The sequence below is a fragment of the Oncorhynchus mykiss genome, chromosome 4 (assembly GCF_057628025.1).
Source record: "Oncorhynchus mykiss isolate SJ-2025 chromosome 4, ASM5762802v1, whole genome shotgun sequence".
NCBI classification, from domain to species: Eukaryota; Metazoa; Chordata; class Actinopteri; order Salmoniformes; family Salmonidae; genus Oncorhynchus; species Oncorhynchus mykiss.
This window is the reverse complement of record NC_143025.1, coordinates 46392701-46409519: the sequence shown is the minus strand read 5'-3', so window position 1 is coordinate 46409519 and position 16819 is coordinate 46392701. Positions and strand designations below refer to the sequence as shown.

General features: G+C 42.8%; 1 protein-coding gene across 1 annotated transcript; it reads right to left on the bottom strand.

The window, feature by feature from the left end:
* Positions 1-516: 516 nt before the first annotated feature.
* On the bottom strand, positions 517-15992 carry LOC110521892 (mitogen-activated protein kinase 1). Its single transcript, XM_036969400.2, has 9 exons — positions 15392-15992; positions 13681-13863; positions 12157-12346; positions 11208-11324; positions 10970-11084; positions 9619-9750; positions 8012-8121; positions 4547-4675; positions 517-4398 (listed from the first exon to the last, which is right to left on the bottom strand). The coding sequence occupies exons 1-8, from the start codon at positions 15592-15594 to the stop codon at positions 4556-4558; spliced, it is 1170 nt and encodes a 389-aa protein (XP_036825295.1). The 5' UTR covers positions 15595-15992; the 3' UTR covers positions 517-4398; positions 4547-4555.
* Positions 15993-16819: the final 827 nt, after the last annotated feature.

The following is a 16819-nucleotide window of genomic DNA, read 5'->3' as shown; positions in this document are numbered from 1 at the left end:
AGAGAAGCAAAAGCATAGCATGTATGCCAGAGGGAAAAGTAATTGTTCACTCCCCAGTATAGCATTCCTTCCTCAACTGACAAGGCCACACACACACACACACACACACATCCAAGGTCCAGTTTAAGCAGGTACTGCAAATTGTAAGACGTTCTAGTGCCCTTTGCCTTCTGTAACCAACCAGTATAGCAAATGCAGTCGGTCACCCAAACCTGCATTAGCTATTAAACTAAAGTCGTGCTTTACGTATTCCCAAACCTTGATGAAGTAAACAGAGGTTGAGCCCTGTGGGAGAATACCAAACCCATGCAGAGACATGCCAAGGAGGAAAAGGACAGACAACTTGGCTTGGAACAGGAGGGAGGAGATTACTCTTTTTTTAGCCGGTTGTGACACGTTAACAGCGAATATTACTGGTAAATTCACTGTTATCCTAAGATATTTCTAGAACGCTGTCCACACTGCCATTCAGTACCACCATCAAGGGCAGACCATAAGACAAAGAAAACCAGACAGTTCACCAGTATCAGGAATTGTATTTATTATATGTATATAATTGTTTAATTCATAATACTCATAGACGATAACCCTCAATAGCTCATATCTGTGAAAACACTACTAGTTATAGCACAACCATAAGTGAAACAAAAAAGAGAAATAAAAAACAAAAAAAACTCCCTTGTATAAAAAAAATAAACAACTCACTATAACAATAATAAGAACAGCCATTTAATTAAAAAAGGACATTATTTAGAAACCTGCCTGACTATGCATGTTTTATTCATGTATTGCGTGCGTGTGCATATGTGGTGTGCAAGGATGTGTGTATGCGTGTGTCTGTGAAAAAGTGAGTGATTGCGTATTGCAAACATGGTCCCGTTGGTTCATTCGCATGGTCCTCCGATGAGACTGGCGGTCAGTTGGGTCGTGTCGCTGGTGGGAGGGGGGTAAAAAGGGGTTGGGGGATAGTAAAGCAGCTTTTGGTCAGAGAACGACAGACAGTCACAAGAATCCAAACATGCAGATACAAGTAAGGGGAAAGCCTCTGGAGTGCGTTTCAAAACAATAAAACACAGACGCAGAGAAACATGCATACATCCTGTCGATTGGAGTAGTTTCTGCTGTGTTTCAACCACAGACTATACACACACACATGAAACAGTGCAGACCAGGGTGGGACACCGCAAACGTGTGTTAAGACACTTGACACGCACACACTCAATAAAAAGTGTGACGAGCTCCAGTGAGCTTCCATGAAAAATCTGCCCAGAAAAGCAAGCAGATTAGAGGGAGGAAAAAGAAGAAATGTAAGTAACCGCAAAAGAGTAGGCCAATGTCTTGACTTAAGAGAAACAGTTAAAAAATAAAACAAGAAAGAAAAAAACAGAAGGGGAAAAAGTTTGGTTACTGTGGCAAAGTGCAGGTGCGGTGATTGAGATGATTGACATGGCTGACGCAAGTAACCCCTCTTCCCCCAACATGACTGACAGATGTCACTCAAGAAAGGCTCCTCACCTTTAAATCGGATCTGCTGTAATTTCTAGCCATGATGGGGAATTAGTTCGAGAGAGGAGAAAAAAAAAATGTACAGGAGGAAATAAGAGAAAAAGAAATGAGTCAACAAATGGCAGCACAACCTGGGATGTGGTTTGGGAGGTCTCAGCCAATCAGAAGCAAGATAAATGTAAGGTGGGTGGGACCTGAGAGGGAAAGCCCTTTGAGTATAGCATGGCTGGTAATCGAGGGATGTGGAATGGATGATACTGCACATATGCACTGATCGATCAGAGGTGCGTTCAGTTCGCTTTAACATTTGCTACGTTGCGGAACGGTTTGTGCTGACCGACACGTTTCCCAAAAACATTCTTGAACACACTTTGATGTGTGTTTGCTCATAACTGACAGCGTTTTAAAAAGGGCAGTAGCCATGCTGACAGCGTTACCCAACCCCTCCCTGTTTATCAACTGGTCGTTCAGTACAGCATTGCTTGCGTTCAATTGAACGTTCCAGAATGTACTGAACACAGACCTGGCCTCAGATTTACTCTCCGCCTCCTCTATTGACTAAATGTAAGGATTAGGAGAGGCTAAACTGATCCCAGATCTGAAAGTAGGGCCACTTCTACCAATGAATAGAGGCTTATAGCTTCTGAGGGGCTGAGGATGTGCTATGGCAAAATGGAGCAGTCCACTGTTAGATGCGAGTGGAAAATGTGACATTCTGGGATCTGACAGCGATGCGTTAAGCTCTGAGCAACAATCACCATAAAACAAAGAGCAAATCAGCCACTAATTACCATAGACACAGTAACCGTGGCAACCATTATCAGTTTAACACAAGCTTGAAGTATATGTCAGCCGGAAATCTGCTGATTCTGCCTGTGACCCTCCACAACTAAATAAATGAACAGTATTTACAGATCACTGTCCTCCCTGAAACGATACCAGACACATAAAGGGAGGAGAGGGGGAGGAATGGCAAACAGGCAGAGAACTTAACATTTTCTAATATGGAGGCTGATTTCAAGTTGAATTTGGTTTTGGGCAAAAAGAAACATACTATAGGTACCCCTCCAACAAAGATTGGAGTTTTTTTCTTAACCTCCCATTTAAGGACCGGTGAGGGTCTGTGGCATGTCGCTGATCGGTGTTAGTGAGTCAGAGACTAGCACAGAAAGAATAGGGAAATCACATCAGCATGTCTAAGATGTGGGGTAATCCTGCCTGTTCTAGGTCATGCATTTCTATCTGAAAACTCTGAAGTCCTCTTTATGTGTGGATAGAGAAAGCCAGCTGTGGGTTACAGTACAAAGACCATTCAAGCCATTTCTCGTCTCTCCATGCCTCCATCCCACTCTCCCTTTGCCACTTTTGTACATTTCAAGAATGTATGCATGTTCATTTAGATGAACAACATACATCATTTCTAAAGAAAAGACAACGAAATATAAAACTTCAACATGCCAGTAAAACATAGAATGTTTGTTTTTGCAAGTAAAGAATGTCTAAAAATCACCCCCCAATAAAACCATTAAATTATTGTCAAATATAAACTTCAAAACATACAAATACGACTCCTGACTGATCATAAACATTCAAATAATGGTGTACAAACCAAACCGCCACGAGATCACTCAAACAAAACCATGTATGTACACATATAACCGGCGCCCATCCATCTTTTCTTTCTCTTTTTTTCTCAAACAACAATTCCATGGAGCAAGACAGACAGTTAAGGTGTTGGTTAATACAGTAACACATACTGTGGCTAGTGAGAAAGAGATGGAGAGAAAGAGCACAGATTTACAGAGAGGGGAAAAAAGAACAAAGGCTCACAGGGAAGAGTGGTAAAATGGAGTCGGTCAGACGGGGGTAAGATTAAGGTCTTGCTTTTTAAACAGTACACACTCCTCACAGAAAGCAGTTAAAGAAGAGATAGAGGGAAGAGTATCCTGGTGGTGGTTAAAATGAGCACAGTAGTACTTAAAGAAAATATCCACCCAAAACCACTAATTCCTATAATTTACAGTGTCAATGTAAGAACAATATATTTGTGAACAAATGTTTCATTTTGTTGTTATAATAAGGTTGGTGGCAACATGTGAAAATGGAACCCACAATCCAATGCCCTCTTTATGGGCTGGCTGGCAAGCAAAATGTAGCTACACAAAATAACACCAGAGTCAATATCAGCATGTAAAATAGTTAGTTGTAAAATTGCCTAAACAAACATCACTATCAATTTAGGAGTCTACAATCTCACCATGTTTAACCTGCAGCTCGATGTGCCTCGCAGAGCAGAGTCTGACATACGCAATGGAACCATGAAATGCATCATCAACTTAAAGAGCAGACAAATAGGAGAAATGTGGTGGACCCTCTGTTTAATTACACATTTCGAGGTAGGAATAATCCCCAAAATATGATCAATGGCTCATTCGAGAGAAGACAACCTCCCATGTGACATCAGCCAGTATTCCAAATCTGACATATTATAGATGTTTTTTGCGATATAACAGTCAAATTCCTATTAACTTACAGTGTAGTGAGAGTGTCTTTATCACAATGCTACGACATACCATCCGAATTTCTGCCTGGTTGATTGGCAATAGCTCAGGATACACATGAAATAACCCAGGAATCAATAGAACGTCGCTGAGATGCACATAAACAAAATAACATTCAAAAATGGGTGAATCTTTCCTTTAAGTAGACAACAGTCCCCCCACCAAAAAAAACAACTTCCCCGCGATAGAAATAAAAATATATATATAAGAAAATACTAACTGTTAAATGTTTCTGGTCCTTTTTTTTTGTATGCTGTATATATGTTGTTTTTGTATCTTGTCGTTTGGAGTCTTCCTGTTTCAAGACTCGCTTTGTCACTTGTCTTCAACGCTGAAACACATGAACAGGAGAGGAAAATGACAAAAGAAAAAACGTCACAGCTAAAAGTGTCTTCATGTGTGAGCGGAATGCCCACCTATCTTTTTCAAAGCTCTAGTAAGCGTTATGGAGCGATGTGAGTGTATGTATGCGTGTGTACCTCTATGTCTCAGGAGCCCTGGTAGGTGGCCTGGAAGCGGAGCGTCTCTTCAAAGATGAGCTCCTTCAGCTTCTCCTTAGGCAGGTCATCCAGCTCCATGGTGAAGGTGAACGGCTCCTCTGCTACAGGCTACACACACACAATGAAAATACTACACTGAACAAAAGTAGAAATGCAAAATGTAAAGTTGGTCCCATGTTTCATGAGCTGAAATGAAAGATCCCAGAATTTTCCATACGCACAAAAAGCTTATTTCTTTCAAATGTTGTGCACAAATTAGTTTACATCCCTGTTAGGGAGCATTTCTCCTTTGCCATCCACCTGACAGGTGTGGTATATCAAGAAGCTGATTAAACAGAATGATCATTACACAGGTGCACCTTGTGCTGGGGACATTAAAAGGCCACTAAAATGTGCAGTTGTGTCACAACACAATGTCACATGTCTCAAGTTGAGGTAGCGTGCAATTGGCATGCTGACTGCAGGAGTGTCCATCAGAGCGGTTGCCAGAGAATTGAATGTTAATTTCTCTAGCACAAGCCCCCTCCGTCACTATAGAGAATTTGGCAGTATGACCAACCGGCCTCACAACTGCAGATCACGTGTAACCATGCCAGCCTGAGACCTCCACAGCCGGTTTCTTCACCAGCGGGATCATCTGAAACCAGCCACCCGGACAGCTGATGAAACTATGGGTTAGCACAAGGAAGAAACAGTCTCAGGGAAACGCATCTGTGTGCTCGCTGTCCTCAACCACGTCTTGACCTGACCGCAGTTCATTGTCATAACCAATTTCAGTGGGCAAATGCTCACCATCGATGGCCACTGGCACGCTGGAGAAGTGTGCTCTTCACAGATGAATCCTGGTTTCAACTGTACCGGGCAGATGGCAGACAGAGTTTATGGCGTTGTGTGGGCGAGTGGTTTGAGGATGTCAACAGAGGGCCCCATGTTGGCGGTGGGGTTATGGTATGGGCAGGCAAAAGCTACGACAGCTGATGAAACTGAGGAGTATTTCTCTGTAATAAAGCCCCTTTGTTCAGAAAAACTCATTCTGATTTGCTGGGACTGGTTCCCCAGGGGGTGGGCCTATGGCCTCCCAGGCCCACCCATAGCTGCACCCCTGCCCAGTCATGTTTAATCCATAGATTAGGGCCTAATGAATTTATTTAATTTGTCTGATTTCCTTATATGAACTGTATCTCAATATAGTCATTGAAATTGTTGCATGGCGCGTTTATATTTTTGCTAAGTATACTTTCTTAAGTGTAATAACAGTATACAACAAATAGGCTACAGTACATGAAATCATAACACCTTAGGGCGCTTTCACATATGATCCTGGAGCGTTTGGTACCCTGATCCGTAGGGATGTAACTATTCATGACACGCATCAGTCCCTGATTCAAATTTTTAAGATACGACTGCATCGGTCCACGGACAACAAACCGATCCAAATGCAGCTCGCATCGTCAGAAAGAAAATAGATTCAAACGTTCAGAATTGCCGATTCACATTTTGGTTGTTGCTCATATTACTTTCTACCTTCTGAAAATCTCGTACCGAACCGTTCAGCACGGGGACCTCGTTTCGGTCCGCACTGTGAACCCAAATAAATAAATTCAAGAAAATGTATAAAAACACTAGGCCTTTAGGCTATGCCTACGTTATGTTGTATGCCTCGAGTCAATCTGAGCCGGGGGGGAAAAAAAACAATTTCAGACTATTCCGTTGAAACAACTAGTGCTCATGCAAACATTTTAATCCAAAATAAAATCTCAATTGCTGTCCTTTTGTGATACGCAGCCAGGATCCAGTTCTGTACAATGGCGAGTGGTGGGGTCGATAAACCAGGAGAATTCTCCATCATCAACATCAGGAAAAAATGTGGCTTGGCCCCTAAGACCCTAACAAACTTTTACAGATGCATCTTGTCGGGCTGTATCACCACCTAGTACTTAGCCACTGTAACTAGCCGGCTACCACTCGGTTACTCAACCCTGCACCTTGGAGGCCCTATGTACATAGACATGGAATCACTGGTCACTTTAATAATGTTTGCATACTGTTTTACTCATGTCACATGTATATTACTGTACTCTGGTCAATGCCATCCTATTTAACTATTGCTGTGTGTGTGCGCGCGCGCATGCATTTCACTACACCCACAATAACATCTGCTAAATGTGTATGGCACCAAAATTGGATTTCATTTTGACGGGCCGACATCACCCCAGTATTCCTACCACTGGAGCAAACAGCCCTTCTCAGTGGATTCTGACCAGGCCAAAGAAATTACAAGAGCGATTGGTATGTTTATAGCCACAAATATGCACCCATTCTCAGTGGTTGAGAAGAATAGGGTGTTTTCAGCACCTCTTGAAAGTGCTTATGAACTTCGCCCTCTCATACCCATTTCAGCAAACAAGTAGTACCCACTCTATATAAGCAAGCTGAAGTCATCAATGAATTATCCAATGTGTTGCACTTACTACATACTGTATGGACGGACTGCCAGGGCAACAGAGAGCTACTTAGCAGTTACAGCCCATCACATTAGCCCAGAGTGGGTTATGAGAAGTACAATGCTACAGTGGGTTTGTTGAAACTTTACACGCCTATCAGTATCCTAACCAAACTGCACACTGTGCCCAGCCTTGACACCCTGACCAACGCGAGGTAGGCTGCCTGTCCTGAATCTTGCACATCTGCACCTTCAGCATTCAAATGCCAAAATGGCTTGCGCGATATTAGGCTTTATTACTATAGTCGAGTGACAACTCAACTAATTTGCTAGGGTATTATCATCTATATGCTGTTGAAAATAGTGTTTTACTGGAATAAAAGTAAGCTACTGGCTATACCTGCTGAACGAGGCTTGCTCACATACATACAGCTCAGAGAAGCCCAGCTCATGAGATCCAGCGGCAGATTTCTATTTAGAATGGAAAATGTGTTTATTCAACAAATGTTAATGTATCGAATCGTATCACATCAATTTGTTCTCTAAACTGAATCGCTTCAAACTAAAATATATCGTTCTTGTATGGCATCAGAGCCCATGTATCTAGATACGCATCGAAATGTCTTGAGAGGGAAAGATGCGCATCCCTACTGATCCACGCTATAACGCATGTGCAAAACGCAAACAAACCATGGCTGAAACAAATCCTGGACCTGCGTGAGTAGTGGGACCCCAATCCAGGACCAAAGTTTCAGGTATTGTGACTTGACAGCGTGAGCCGCGTGGAACTTTTTGACCGTTAGAAAGCTAGCATGTAAAATGTGGTCTATTTCTAGGCGTTGTGAAAGCAAAACATATTTTGTAGAATTCTCAAACGCTTCAGGAAATTGAACCAGAGTAATGAATTTCATATGTGTAAAGGGCCTTCGATGGTTTCTGGACAGGGCACTACAGTATGTGAGGGCACTAGTGTATGTGAGGGCGGCCTGCTGCTGTCATACCTCGTCAGTGGGGTCGTAGTACTGCTCCAGATAGGGATGAGCCAGGGCCTCCTCTACCGTGATGCGCTTGATAGGGTTAAAGGTCAACATGCGGCCCAGCAGGTCCAGAGCTAGAGGGAGGAGAGGAGGGAGAGACGGGTGTTGTTAAAAAGGTCTTTAACAGGCATTCTGATTCCCATGTAAAAGCCTTTTGAGTTACTCAGCTATAATATTTGTTTTGGATAGAAATGCTCGACATCGGAGAAAAATGAATCCCCCCCCTCTCATGGCTAACTACCAGGAAGTTTGAAAAGACATACTGAGTGGGCCGGGGAGCTTACATTCATGAACTCGCCTTGACTGACAGCTCTTTGAAAGACCTACACAACCGGTCAAAAGCTTTAAAACACCATATCTGTTATTTCATAGTTTTAATGTCTTCAACGCTATTCTACAATGTAGAAAATAGTAAAAACAAAGAAAAACCCTTGAGTGAGTAGGTGTTCTAAAACTTTTGACCAGTAGTGTGTAAATCAACTTGGATGCAGTGGGGCCGTGTTGCAGTAAAATCATCTCAAGCTAATTTTGTGAGACACAAAGCAACTCAAAGCACATCGAAATTGCATCAATGTTTGGCATGTCTCTTGGGATGCGGTTCACAGCAACACTGACGGATGTGTTGACAACTGAATGACTCTTCCCCCCTTTTGTTTCAAGCTGGCTGAAGACCTAGCTAGCCAGTAACTAGCTAACACCAGACACAGATGAAAGGAGAAACAAACATCTTTGCCATAGATGAAGTGTAAAATTTGTATTATATATTTGCTGACACCCAACAGTCACAGTTTGGCACCCTTCGCCAATGTTGGTTACAAGGCTATACTTATTTAAATTAGGTAAGGGAATATTATGTTACCATTGGTGTATTACAATTAGTTAGGGTGATGTCACCCTATCCCCTTACTAATCCCACCTCATGAATCCAAGTGTTTGACATGGGGGAGGGGACCACTAACTTTATGATCAAACTTGATCAATGTAGTCATTTTCATACTTTGGTCAACATACTTTGATCTTGTTTCATCCAAATTGAATGAAAAACAGGATTTTTACTGTTCATGACCTTTAAATGGATAGTTCTTCCCAAAATCAATAGATTATCCATAAATACCACAATCCAACATGAAAGGGAAGGAGACACCTAATGTTACCATTTGAACTAGGTTGAAGTCTACTCGGTGTACCAAAAGCCAGTATTCCCATAAGCTCACACATGAGTAGGAAAACAGGGACCAATAGTGAAGCTAGGAAAAGGGAAGTGTGAGTGTGTGTGTATGCATGTAATGCTTGCAAATGCAAGCAAAAACTGTGAATGTATGCATTTTGTGTGTGTTAGCATGGGAAGGTGTGTACACATGCATGTGTGAAAAATAATGAAACAATGCTGTTGTACTTGCCTTTCTTGCACTAAACATTGCACTGACTTAGCTAATAGCTGCTTTATTGAAGAACAGTTTTACTTACAATAACGATCTTACCTAGTGACCCTAAGATGAATGCACGAACTAAGTCACTCTGGGTAAGATAAATTACTATAATGTAATAATGTGTGTATATGTGTATTCTACCCTTGCTGTCCGCCTTGGGGAACAGCTTGTTCCAGGGGACCTTGGGTTTCTCAGGCAGAGACTGCAGGTAGTTCCTGGCCTTCATGTTGATGATGCAGTTCAGGTCGTCCGGAGTGGGAGAGCCCAGGATCCCTGCACAACCAATCACACACTTTAAACATGTTCAGCAGGACGCAAGGTAGCAAACAGTTGAAATGCTTTGAAAATGGAAATATAACATTTATACTGAACGAAAATTATAAACACAACATGTGAAGTGTTAGTCCCATGTTTCAGGAGATCCATTTGTGCACAAATTTGTTTACTTCCCTGTTAAGTGAGTATTTCTCCTTTGCCCAGATAATCCATCCATCTGATAGGTGTGGAATATCAAAAAGCTGATTAAACAGAATTATCATCATTACACAGGTGCACCTTGCACTGGGGGCAATAAAAGGCCCCTCTAAAATGTGCAGTTTTGTCACACAACACGATGCCACAGATGTCTCAAGTTGAGGGAGCATGCAATTGTCATGCTGACTGCAGGAATGTCCACCAGAGCTGTTGCCAGAGAATTTAATGTTAATTTCTCTACCGTGTCGTTTTAGAAAATTTGACAGTATGTCCAACCAGTCTCACAACTGCAGACCACATGGAAGCAAGCCAGCACAGGACCTCCAAATCCAGAATCAGGATTGTCTGAAACCAGCCACCCTGACAGCTGATGAAACTGTGGGTTTGCCCAACCAAAGAATTTCTGCACAAACTCTCAGAAACTTTCGCAGGGAAGCTAATCTGCGTCCTTGTCATCTTCACCAGGGTCTTGACCTGACTGCAGTTCTGCGTCAGAACAGAGTTCAGTGGGCAAATGCACACCTTCAATGGCCACTGGCACGCTGGAGAAGTTTGCTCTTCACCAATGAATCCTGGTTTCAACTGTACCGGGAAGATGGCAGACAAGAATCTATGCCGTTGTGTGGGCGAGTGGTTTGTGGATGTCAACCCCATGGTGGCGGTGGTGTTATGGTATGGGCAGGCAAAAGCTACAGACAACGAACACAATTTAATTTTACCAATGGCAATTTGAATGCATAGATATACCGTGACAAGATACTGAGGATCTATTTTTGTTCAGTGTATAAGGCAAGTTCAGCATGTCCACCCTTCTCACAGACAGACGCCAAAGTCAAGGATATTTCCAAAGGGTATTTCAGAAAAGAGCACACAGCAAGTCATGCAAAGGTTTGAGGGAGTGTCACACCCTATTCCCTTTATATTGTACTACTTTTGACTAGGGCCCATAAGGCTCTGGTCAAAAGAAGTGCACTAGATAGGGATTAGGCTGCCATTTGGATCACAACCTGTCTCTCACCCAGTATGTGGTTGAGCTGGTCCAGGTAGTGCTTCCCAGGGAAGATGGGCCTGTTGGACAGCATCTCAGCCAGGATACAGCCCACTGACCAGATATCAATGGACTTGGAGTAGCCCTGAATAACACACGGAGTTAGTACAAACACATTCATTCACATACACAAAGGACTAGGCGTAGCCCTGACAGAGAAAATATGGTCCACAGACATGGAATCAATGCACAGTCCACACACACACACCTTGGAGTTGAGCATGATCTCAGGAGCCCTGTACCAGCGCGTAGCCACATACTCTGTCAGGAAGCCTGTGTGGTCATGCTCTGGGTCAGCTATCCGTGCCAGCCCAAAGTCACAGATCTGACGGAAGAGGCTTGTTAAAACACGCAGAGAAGCATGTAGACACACATATGCAAAGCTTCAACTTAAGAAACAATTTGCAACAGAATCGGCGGAATAAATACGGGCCTGTTCATGCCAGCAAATCCTCACAACGCCCTCTTCTGGTTATAGAGTATATACTTTTCTTCACACCTTGGTTAGACCCTAACCACTGGTCCAAGGTTAGATTTCCCCACTCTCTAATGGTTATGATTGGGTGATAGCTAAGGTAAACATGGGCATATTCATAAGTGTCTCAGAGAAAAAGTGCTGATCTAGGATCAGGTGCCTCCTGTCCATTAGTGAACTGCCGTAGCACAGTGGTCTGAGCAACACGCTTCGGCACTGAGTATCACGAGTTCGCGCCCAGTGGTAGGCAATAGTTAAGGCTCCCAAGTGGCGCAGCGGTCAAAGGCACTGCATCTCAGTGCTAGAGGCGTTACTACAGACCCTGGTTTGATCCAGGGTTGTATCACAACCGGCAGTGATCTGTAGTCCCATAGGGTGGCGCACAACTGGCCCAGCGTTGTCCTGATTTGGGGAGGATTTGGCCTGGGTAGGCCGTCATTGTAAAATAAGAATTTGTTCTTAATTGACTTGCCTAGCTACATAAATAAAAAAAGAATTGACAAGGCAATACAAGGCATAGAACAGCACTTATACTGAAACGTTTTATAAATATCAGCCCCAATCTTAGACCAATGGGTAGCTAACCATGCCTTAAGGTTACAGTTGGGGTTAGTTATAGTGTTGGAGTTAGCAGTAGTAGTATTGTAGATAGGGTTAGTAGTAGTATTCTGGTTATCATTACCTTGAGGTCGCAGGTGGTGTTGATGAGCAGGTTGGAGGGCTTGAGGTCACGGTGCAGCACGTTGGCAGAGTGGATGTACTTCAGGCCTCTCAGGATCTGGTACAAGAAGTAGCAGGTGTGGTCGTTGCTCAACATCTGGGTCTTCAGGAGCTTGTACAGATCTGTCTCCATCAGGTCCTGCACTATGTAGCTGGGAAACAAGGGGTTAAGGAGCCTAACGAACAGAGGGGGACCCAACCATAACCCATGTTATTCTGTTAGATCTAGGCTTGAAAAGGTCCGTCTCCATAAGGTTCAGCACTATATAGCTGGGAACCAGCAGGAGGCGCCATTTAAAGAGACAACAGAGGACGAGGAGGAATATGACAGTTACAGGCACTACGGGTCAACAACCACATATCCATTTAAACCTGACCGTAAACAATTCCCTGTATTCAGTGTGAATTTTTGGTGGAGTTTTAGTAAACATAAAGGCCTTTACACACCCATAATAATATCGCGTAGTCCCCCCTGTATTGCTAACATTTACTTCCAGTAATTTTCGCTTCAGCGCAGGTCCAATGAATTTGCTTATTTTACAATGCTTCTGCAGGGAATTATAACACTGAAAACAAAGGTTAAGTCATCAACCTAGGAACAAGGAAATACTGCACTCATGCAAAACATTTAGGGACTGCACATTTATAATGAGGGATACTTGGAGAAAACTCAGACAACTTTTAAATGAAAATGGATGGCCCCCCCTTCAGTAAAATATATTTGTACCAGACCCTCCCACAAATGTAATTTTTTTGGACCCTCCCCTATACCCAAAATAATAATTAAAACAAGGTAGATAGCAGAGAAAATGCATACCATTTACCCTCACTCCTTGGACAGACTAGAGCCTTAGCTATGCAGTTTCAGAAACTGTTTTTTAAACTTTATAATAAAAGCATTTTTTAAAATTTATTTACCTCTATTTAACTAGGCAAGTCAGTTAGGAACAATTGGGACTCCCAATCACGGCCGGTTGTGATACAGCCTGGATGAATTGCATAAATCTATCAAGGTATTTGCTGGTCTGAGAAAAAAAATAGCCTTTGATAAACCCATGTCATGCAATACTACGTCATTTTATATGAGTGGAGAAAAGCTGAATCTTTTTTTAATACCACACCAGAGCATGTGAGCTGAGTGGAGCGAGGAGCCATGCTTGTGTAATTTTGCAGGTGGGTGGAGCAGATGTAAAAAATAATAATAATAATAATAATAACAACGTTGGCCTTCTCTCCCAGTCCAATTTCAATCCGGGTACTGTTCAGCCATTAGCTCTGGGCATGCTCTTCCCTGCATATTTCGGTTCTTTTATTACTATTATTTAAATTAGGCCTATTCTGTTGTCAGACAGAGACAGAGAGAGAGCCAGTTTCCCCATTTGTCTCTGATTCAGATGGGTTGGGTTAAATGTGGAAGACACATTTCATTTGAATGTATTCAGTTGTACAACTGACTAGGTATCCCCCTTTCCGGGTAAAAGAATACACGTCCCTCATGCACTCGATGCGGCGGGCCCTCAGGATGTCGTTGATGCCGATTATGTTTTCATGGCGGAACCGCAGCAGGATCTTGATCTCCCTCAGTGTGCGCTGACAGTACGTCTGATGCTCAAATGGACTGATCTTCTTAATGGCGACGCGAGAATCTGTCATGCCGTCATTGGCCGAGCTGCGTGGGGTGGAGGAGAGAGAAGATAGAGGGAGACATATGGGGGAGAGGTAGGAGAGATGGGATGTAAGAGAGAGACAGGGAGAGAGAAAGATGTGGGGGAGAGATGGGGAAGAGAGGGCTCCAGTTACAACCTGCACAATAAGCCCAGCACATTGCATATGACATGGCAGTTCTTTATAATAGTGACACAGTGATGACTGACACGTGAGCATGAGCACAATGAGACAACCAGAGGAACCATTGCAGAAGAGGGGCTCATATTGAATTATTAAAGGTTAGGCTCTAATTGACAACTTAGTAAATACAACTGTCAAGGAAATGTAAAAGCCATTCTTGAGCCATTAAAAATAAATATTCAGTCTATACACGGTTTTGATTACATTCAGAGTGTGCTTGCTATGGCGTGCCCTAGGAAGTTCTGCATTTGGTCAAAAATGTCATGTATGAAATAATGGTGTAACACTTTCCCATTGTTTAGATAACTTGGATAAGGCCAGAAATGCTTGCCCTGACTCACAAGTCAAAACTTGCCTTGCTGACTTGACATCCATACACCTACAAGACGTAGATAAAATGTTGATACTGCATATAGCTGTAAAGTATGGTTTCCTTTACCATAAAAGGACCAATAAAAACATCTGAAATCGTGCTAAACTCAATCTTTGATCTTGCTTAATTAAACAATTCTCTCGCCCACCTTGTGCACTATGCAACGTTGCACAGAAAGCCTCGCGAGACATTTTCTATTAGAAAACTAGTGGTACGATCAGTGAGGTTGGTTAACTAACCAACGAACTGTTTAGTTAGCTACCGGTAACTAACTAGCTAGTAACGATGGACTGTTTAAATGTATCAAGATTACAAAGACCTGCGCAATCACTTCATCCCACTTCCTGTATTGAAAAAGATTTTGGCAGCCTCATAATAACCACGCCTATTAGCGACTTAGCTAGTTAGGTAGCTAATTGTAAGATAACGTTTTTAGCTAGCAAGTTAGCCTGCGTTGCGGTTATAATATAGCTAGTTAGTTTGCAAACTAGCTAGATTGCTAGCGTTGTTTGCCCCAATGTACTACAAATGACGTATGCTTTGTCTTGTAGAAACTAGCTTGTTCGTTTTATGCAATTATGCACGTTACTGGGATACAATAGGTGGGCATCAAAACATAGTAAAACCACACAGCGTAGCTAGCTAGTAACTACCTACAAGCCTAACTACTGTAACGTTAGCTAGCTAAGTGAGCCAAACGCTGTCAATCTGTTGCTAGCTAGCCAGTTAACTACGTATAAATAGTTTCACTACCAGTGGTAACGTTAAGTGCAATTGAATACACAACAAGGGTATGTGCAGACTTGTGCGTTTACATCCAGATAACGTTAGTTGTCAATATGTCAATTATTAGGCGATATGAGGAGGCAGTGAGCTAGCCAACGCCTTCAGGCGAAGCTTAGCTGGCTTGTTTAAAATATATATATAAATACTGAAGGCAACGTTTTTACGGCGAACATTGTTTATTTTCTCTTACCAAACCATTCCATAGGCCCCTTCCCCGATGTACGAGAGGTTGACATAGCGGGGTCCAACGTCAAAGTTCTGCCCCTTTACCATCTCCAACACGGGCTTGATCCCCGCAGCTCCAGTAGCTCGCTCCGGCTCAACAGCCCCGGCGGCACCAGTATTCGAGCCTGTAGCTCCAGTCGAAGCAGCACTGTTGCTCGAATCCGCCATGATTCAGTCTAGAAATCTACTATTTTCAGTCAATATTTGGGAGGGGGCCTGGCGCAACTCTAAAAATGACTTCAGGTTGATAGGACTGTTAAATATATTTCCTTGGTTCGTTTCGTTGACGGATGAATACGAGTCGTTCAATGCCCCCCTCCAGACTGTGTAAATGAATTCGTTTCTAGTTCTTCTTTGCTTTGGAATTTTAGCAGCGGTTGACATCCCAACTATGCGTTACTGCCACCATCTGGATGGCAGGCTGAATAGAACAATTTAAACTGAACCCAAATAAAAGGGAAAGGGAAAGGGGGATACCTAGTCAGTTGTGCAACTGAATGCATTCAACTGAAATGTGTCTTCCGTTAAGGGGATACCTAGTCAGTTCCACCTGAATGTATTCAACTGAAATGTGTCTTCCGCATTTAAAAGTGATCCAATGTGATGTTGATTGTGATAAAAACCTTTATTTCCTCATTTTCCCCACACCCAGGGCATGTTTCATGTATTTTTACAACCCATTTTACATTTACATGTTAGTCATTTAGCAGACGTTCTTATCCAGAGTTACTTACACTTATTGCATTCACCTAGGGCCTCCCAAGTGGTGCAGCAGTCTAAGGCACTGCATCTCTGTGCTAGAGATGTTACTACAGACCTTGGTTCGATCCCGGCTGTATCACAACCGGCCTTGATCGGGAGTCCCATAGGGCGGCACACAATTGGCCTAGCGTCATCTGGATTAGGGGAGGATTTGGCTGGGGTAGGCCGTCATTGTAAATAAGAATTTGTTCTTAACTAACTTGCCTAGTTTCGCGGCCGGTTACGAAGGAGCCTGGGCACGAACCCAGAGTCTCTGGTGGCACAGCTGCACTGCGCCACCCGGGAGGCCGTACTTGTACTTTTTAGGATGAAATTAACATTCTGTATTCAACATGTGGGTAAAAGCTAGCTAAGGTATTAGCAGGCCATTTATTGTATGTGTGAACAATGGCTAGCACCTCAAATGATCCCAGTCCCTTGTATTGTGCATATGTTGTAGAAAGAGGGGACGATTCGCAGAACATATATTCTCTACAAATGTTTTATTTTGTTTTTGGATGCAGATATGTGGTTTTATCTATGTAAAATATATGTTATGTGTTGATGCATAGTAAGGAGAGGCTGTACTAATTTTTGTATTCTAAAATCATTTTGATGCACTATGAGAGAAAGAGGCGACGATTCGCAGAAC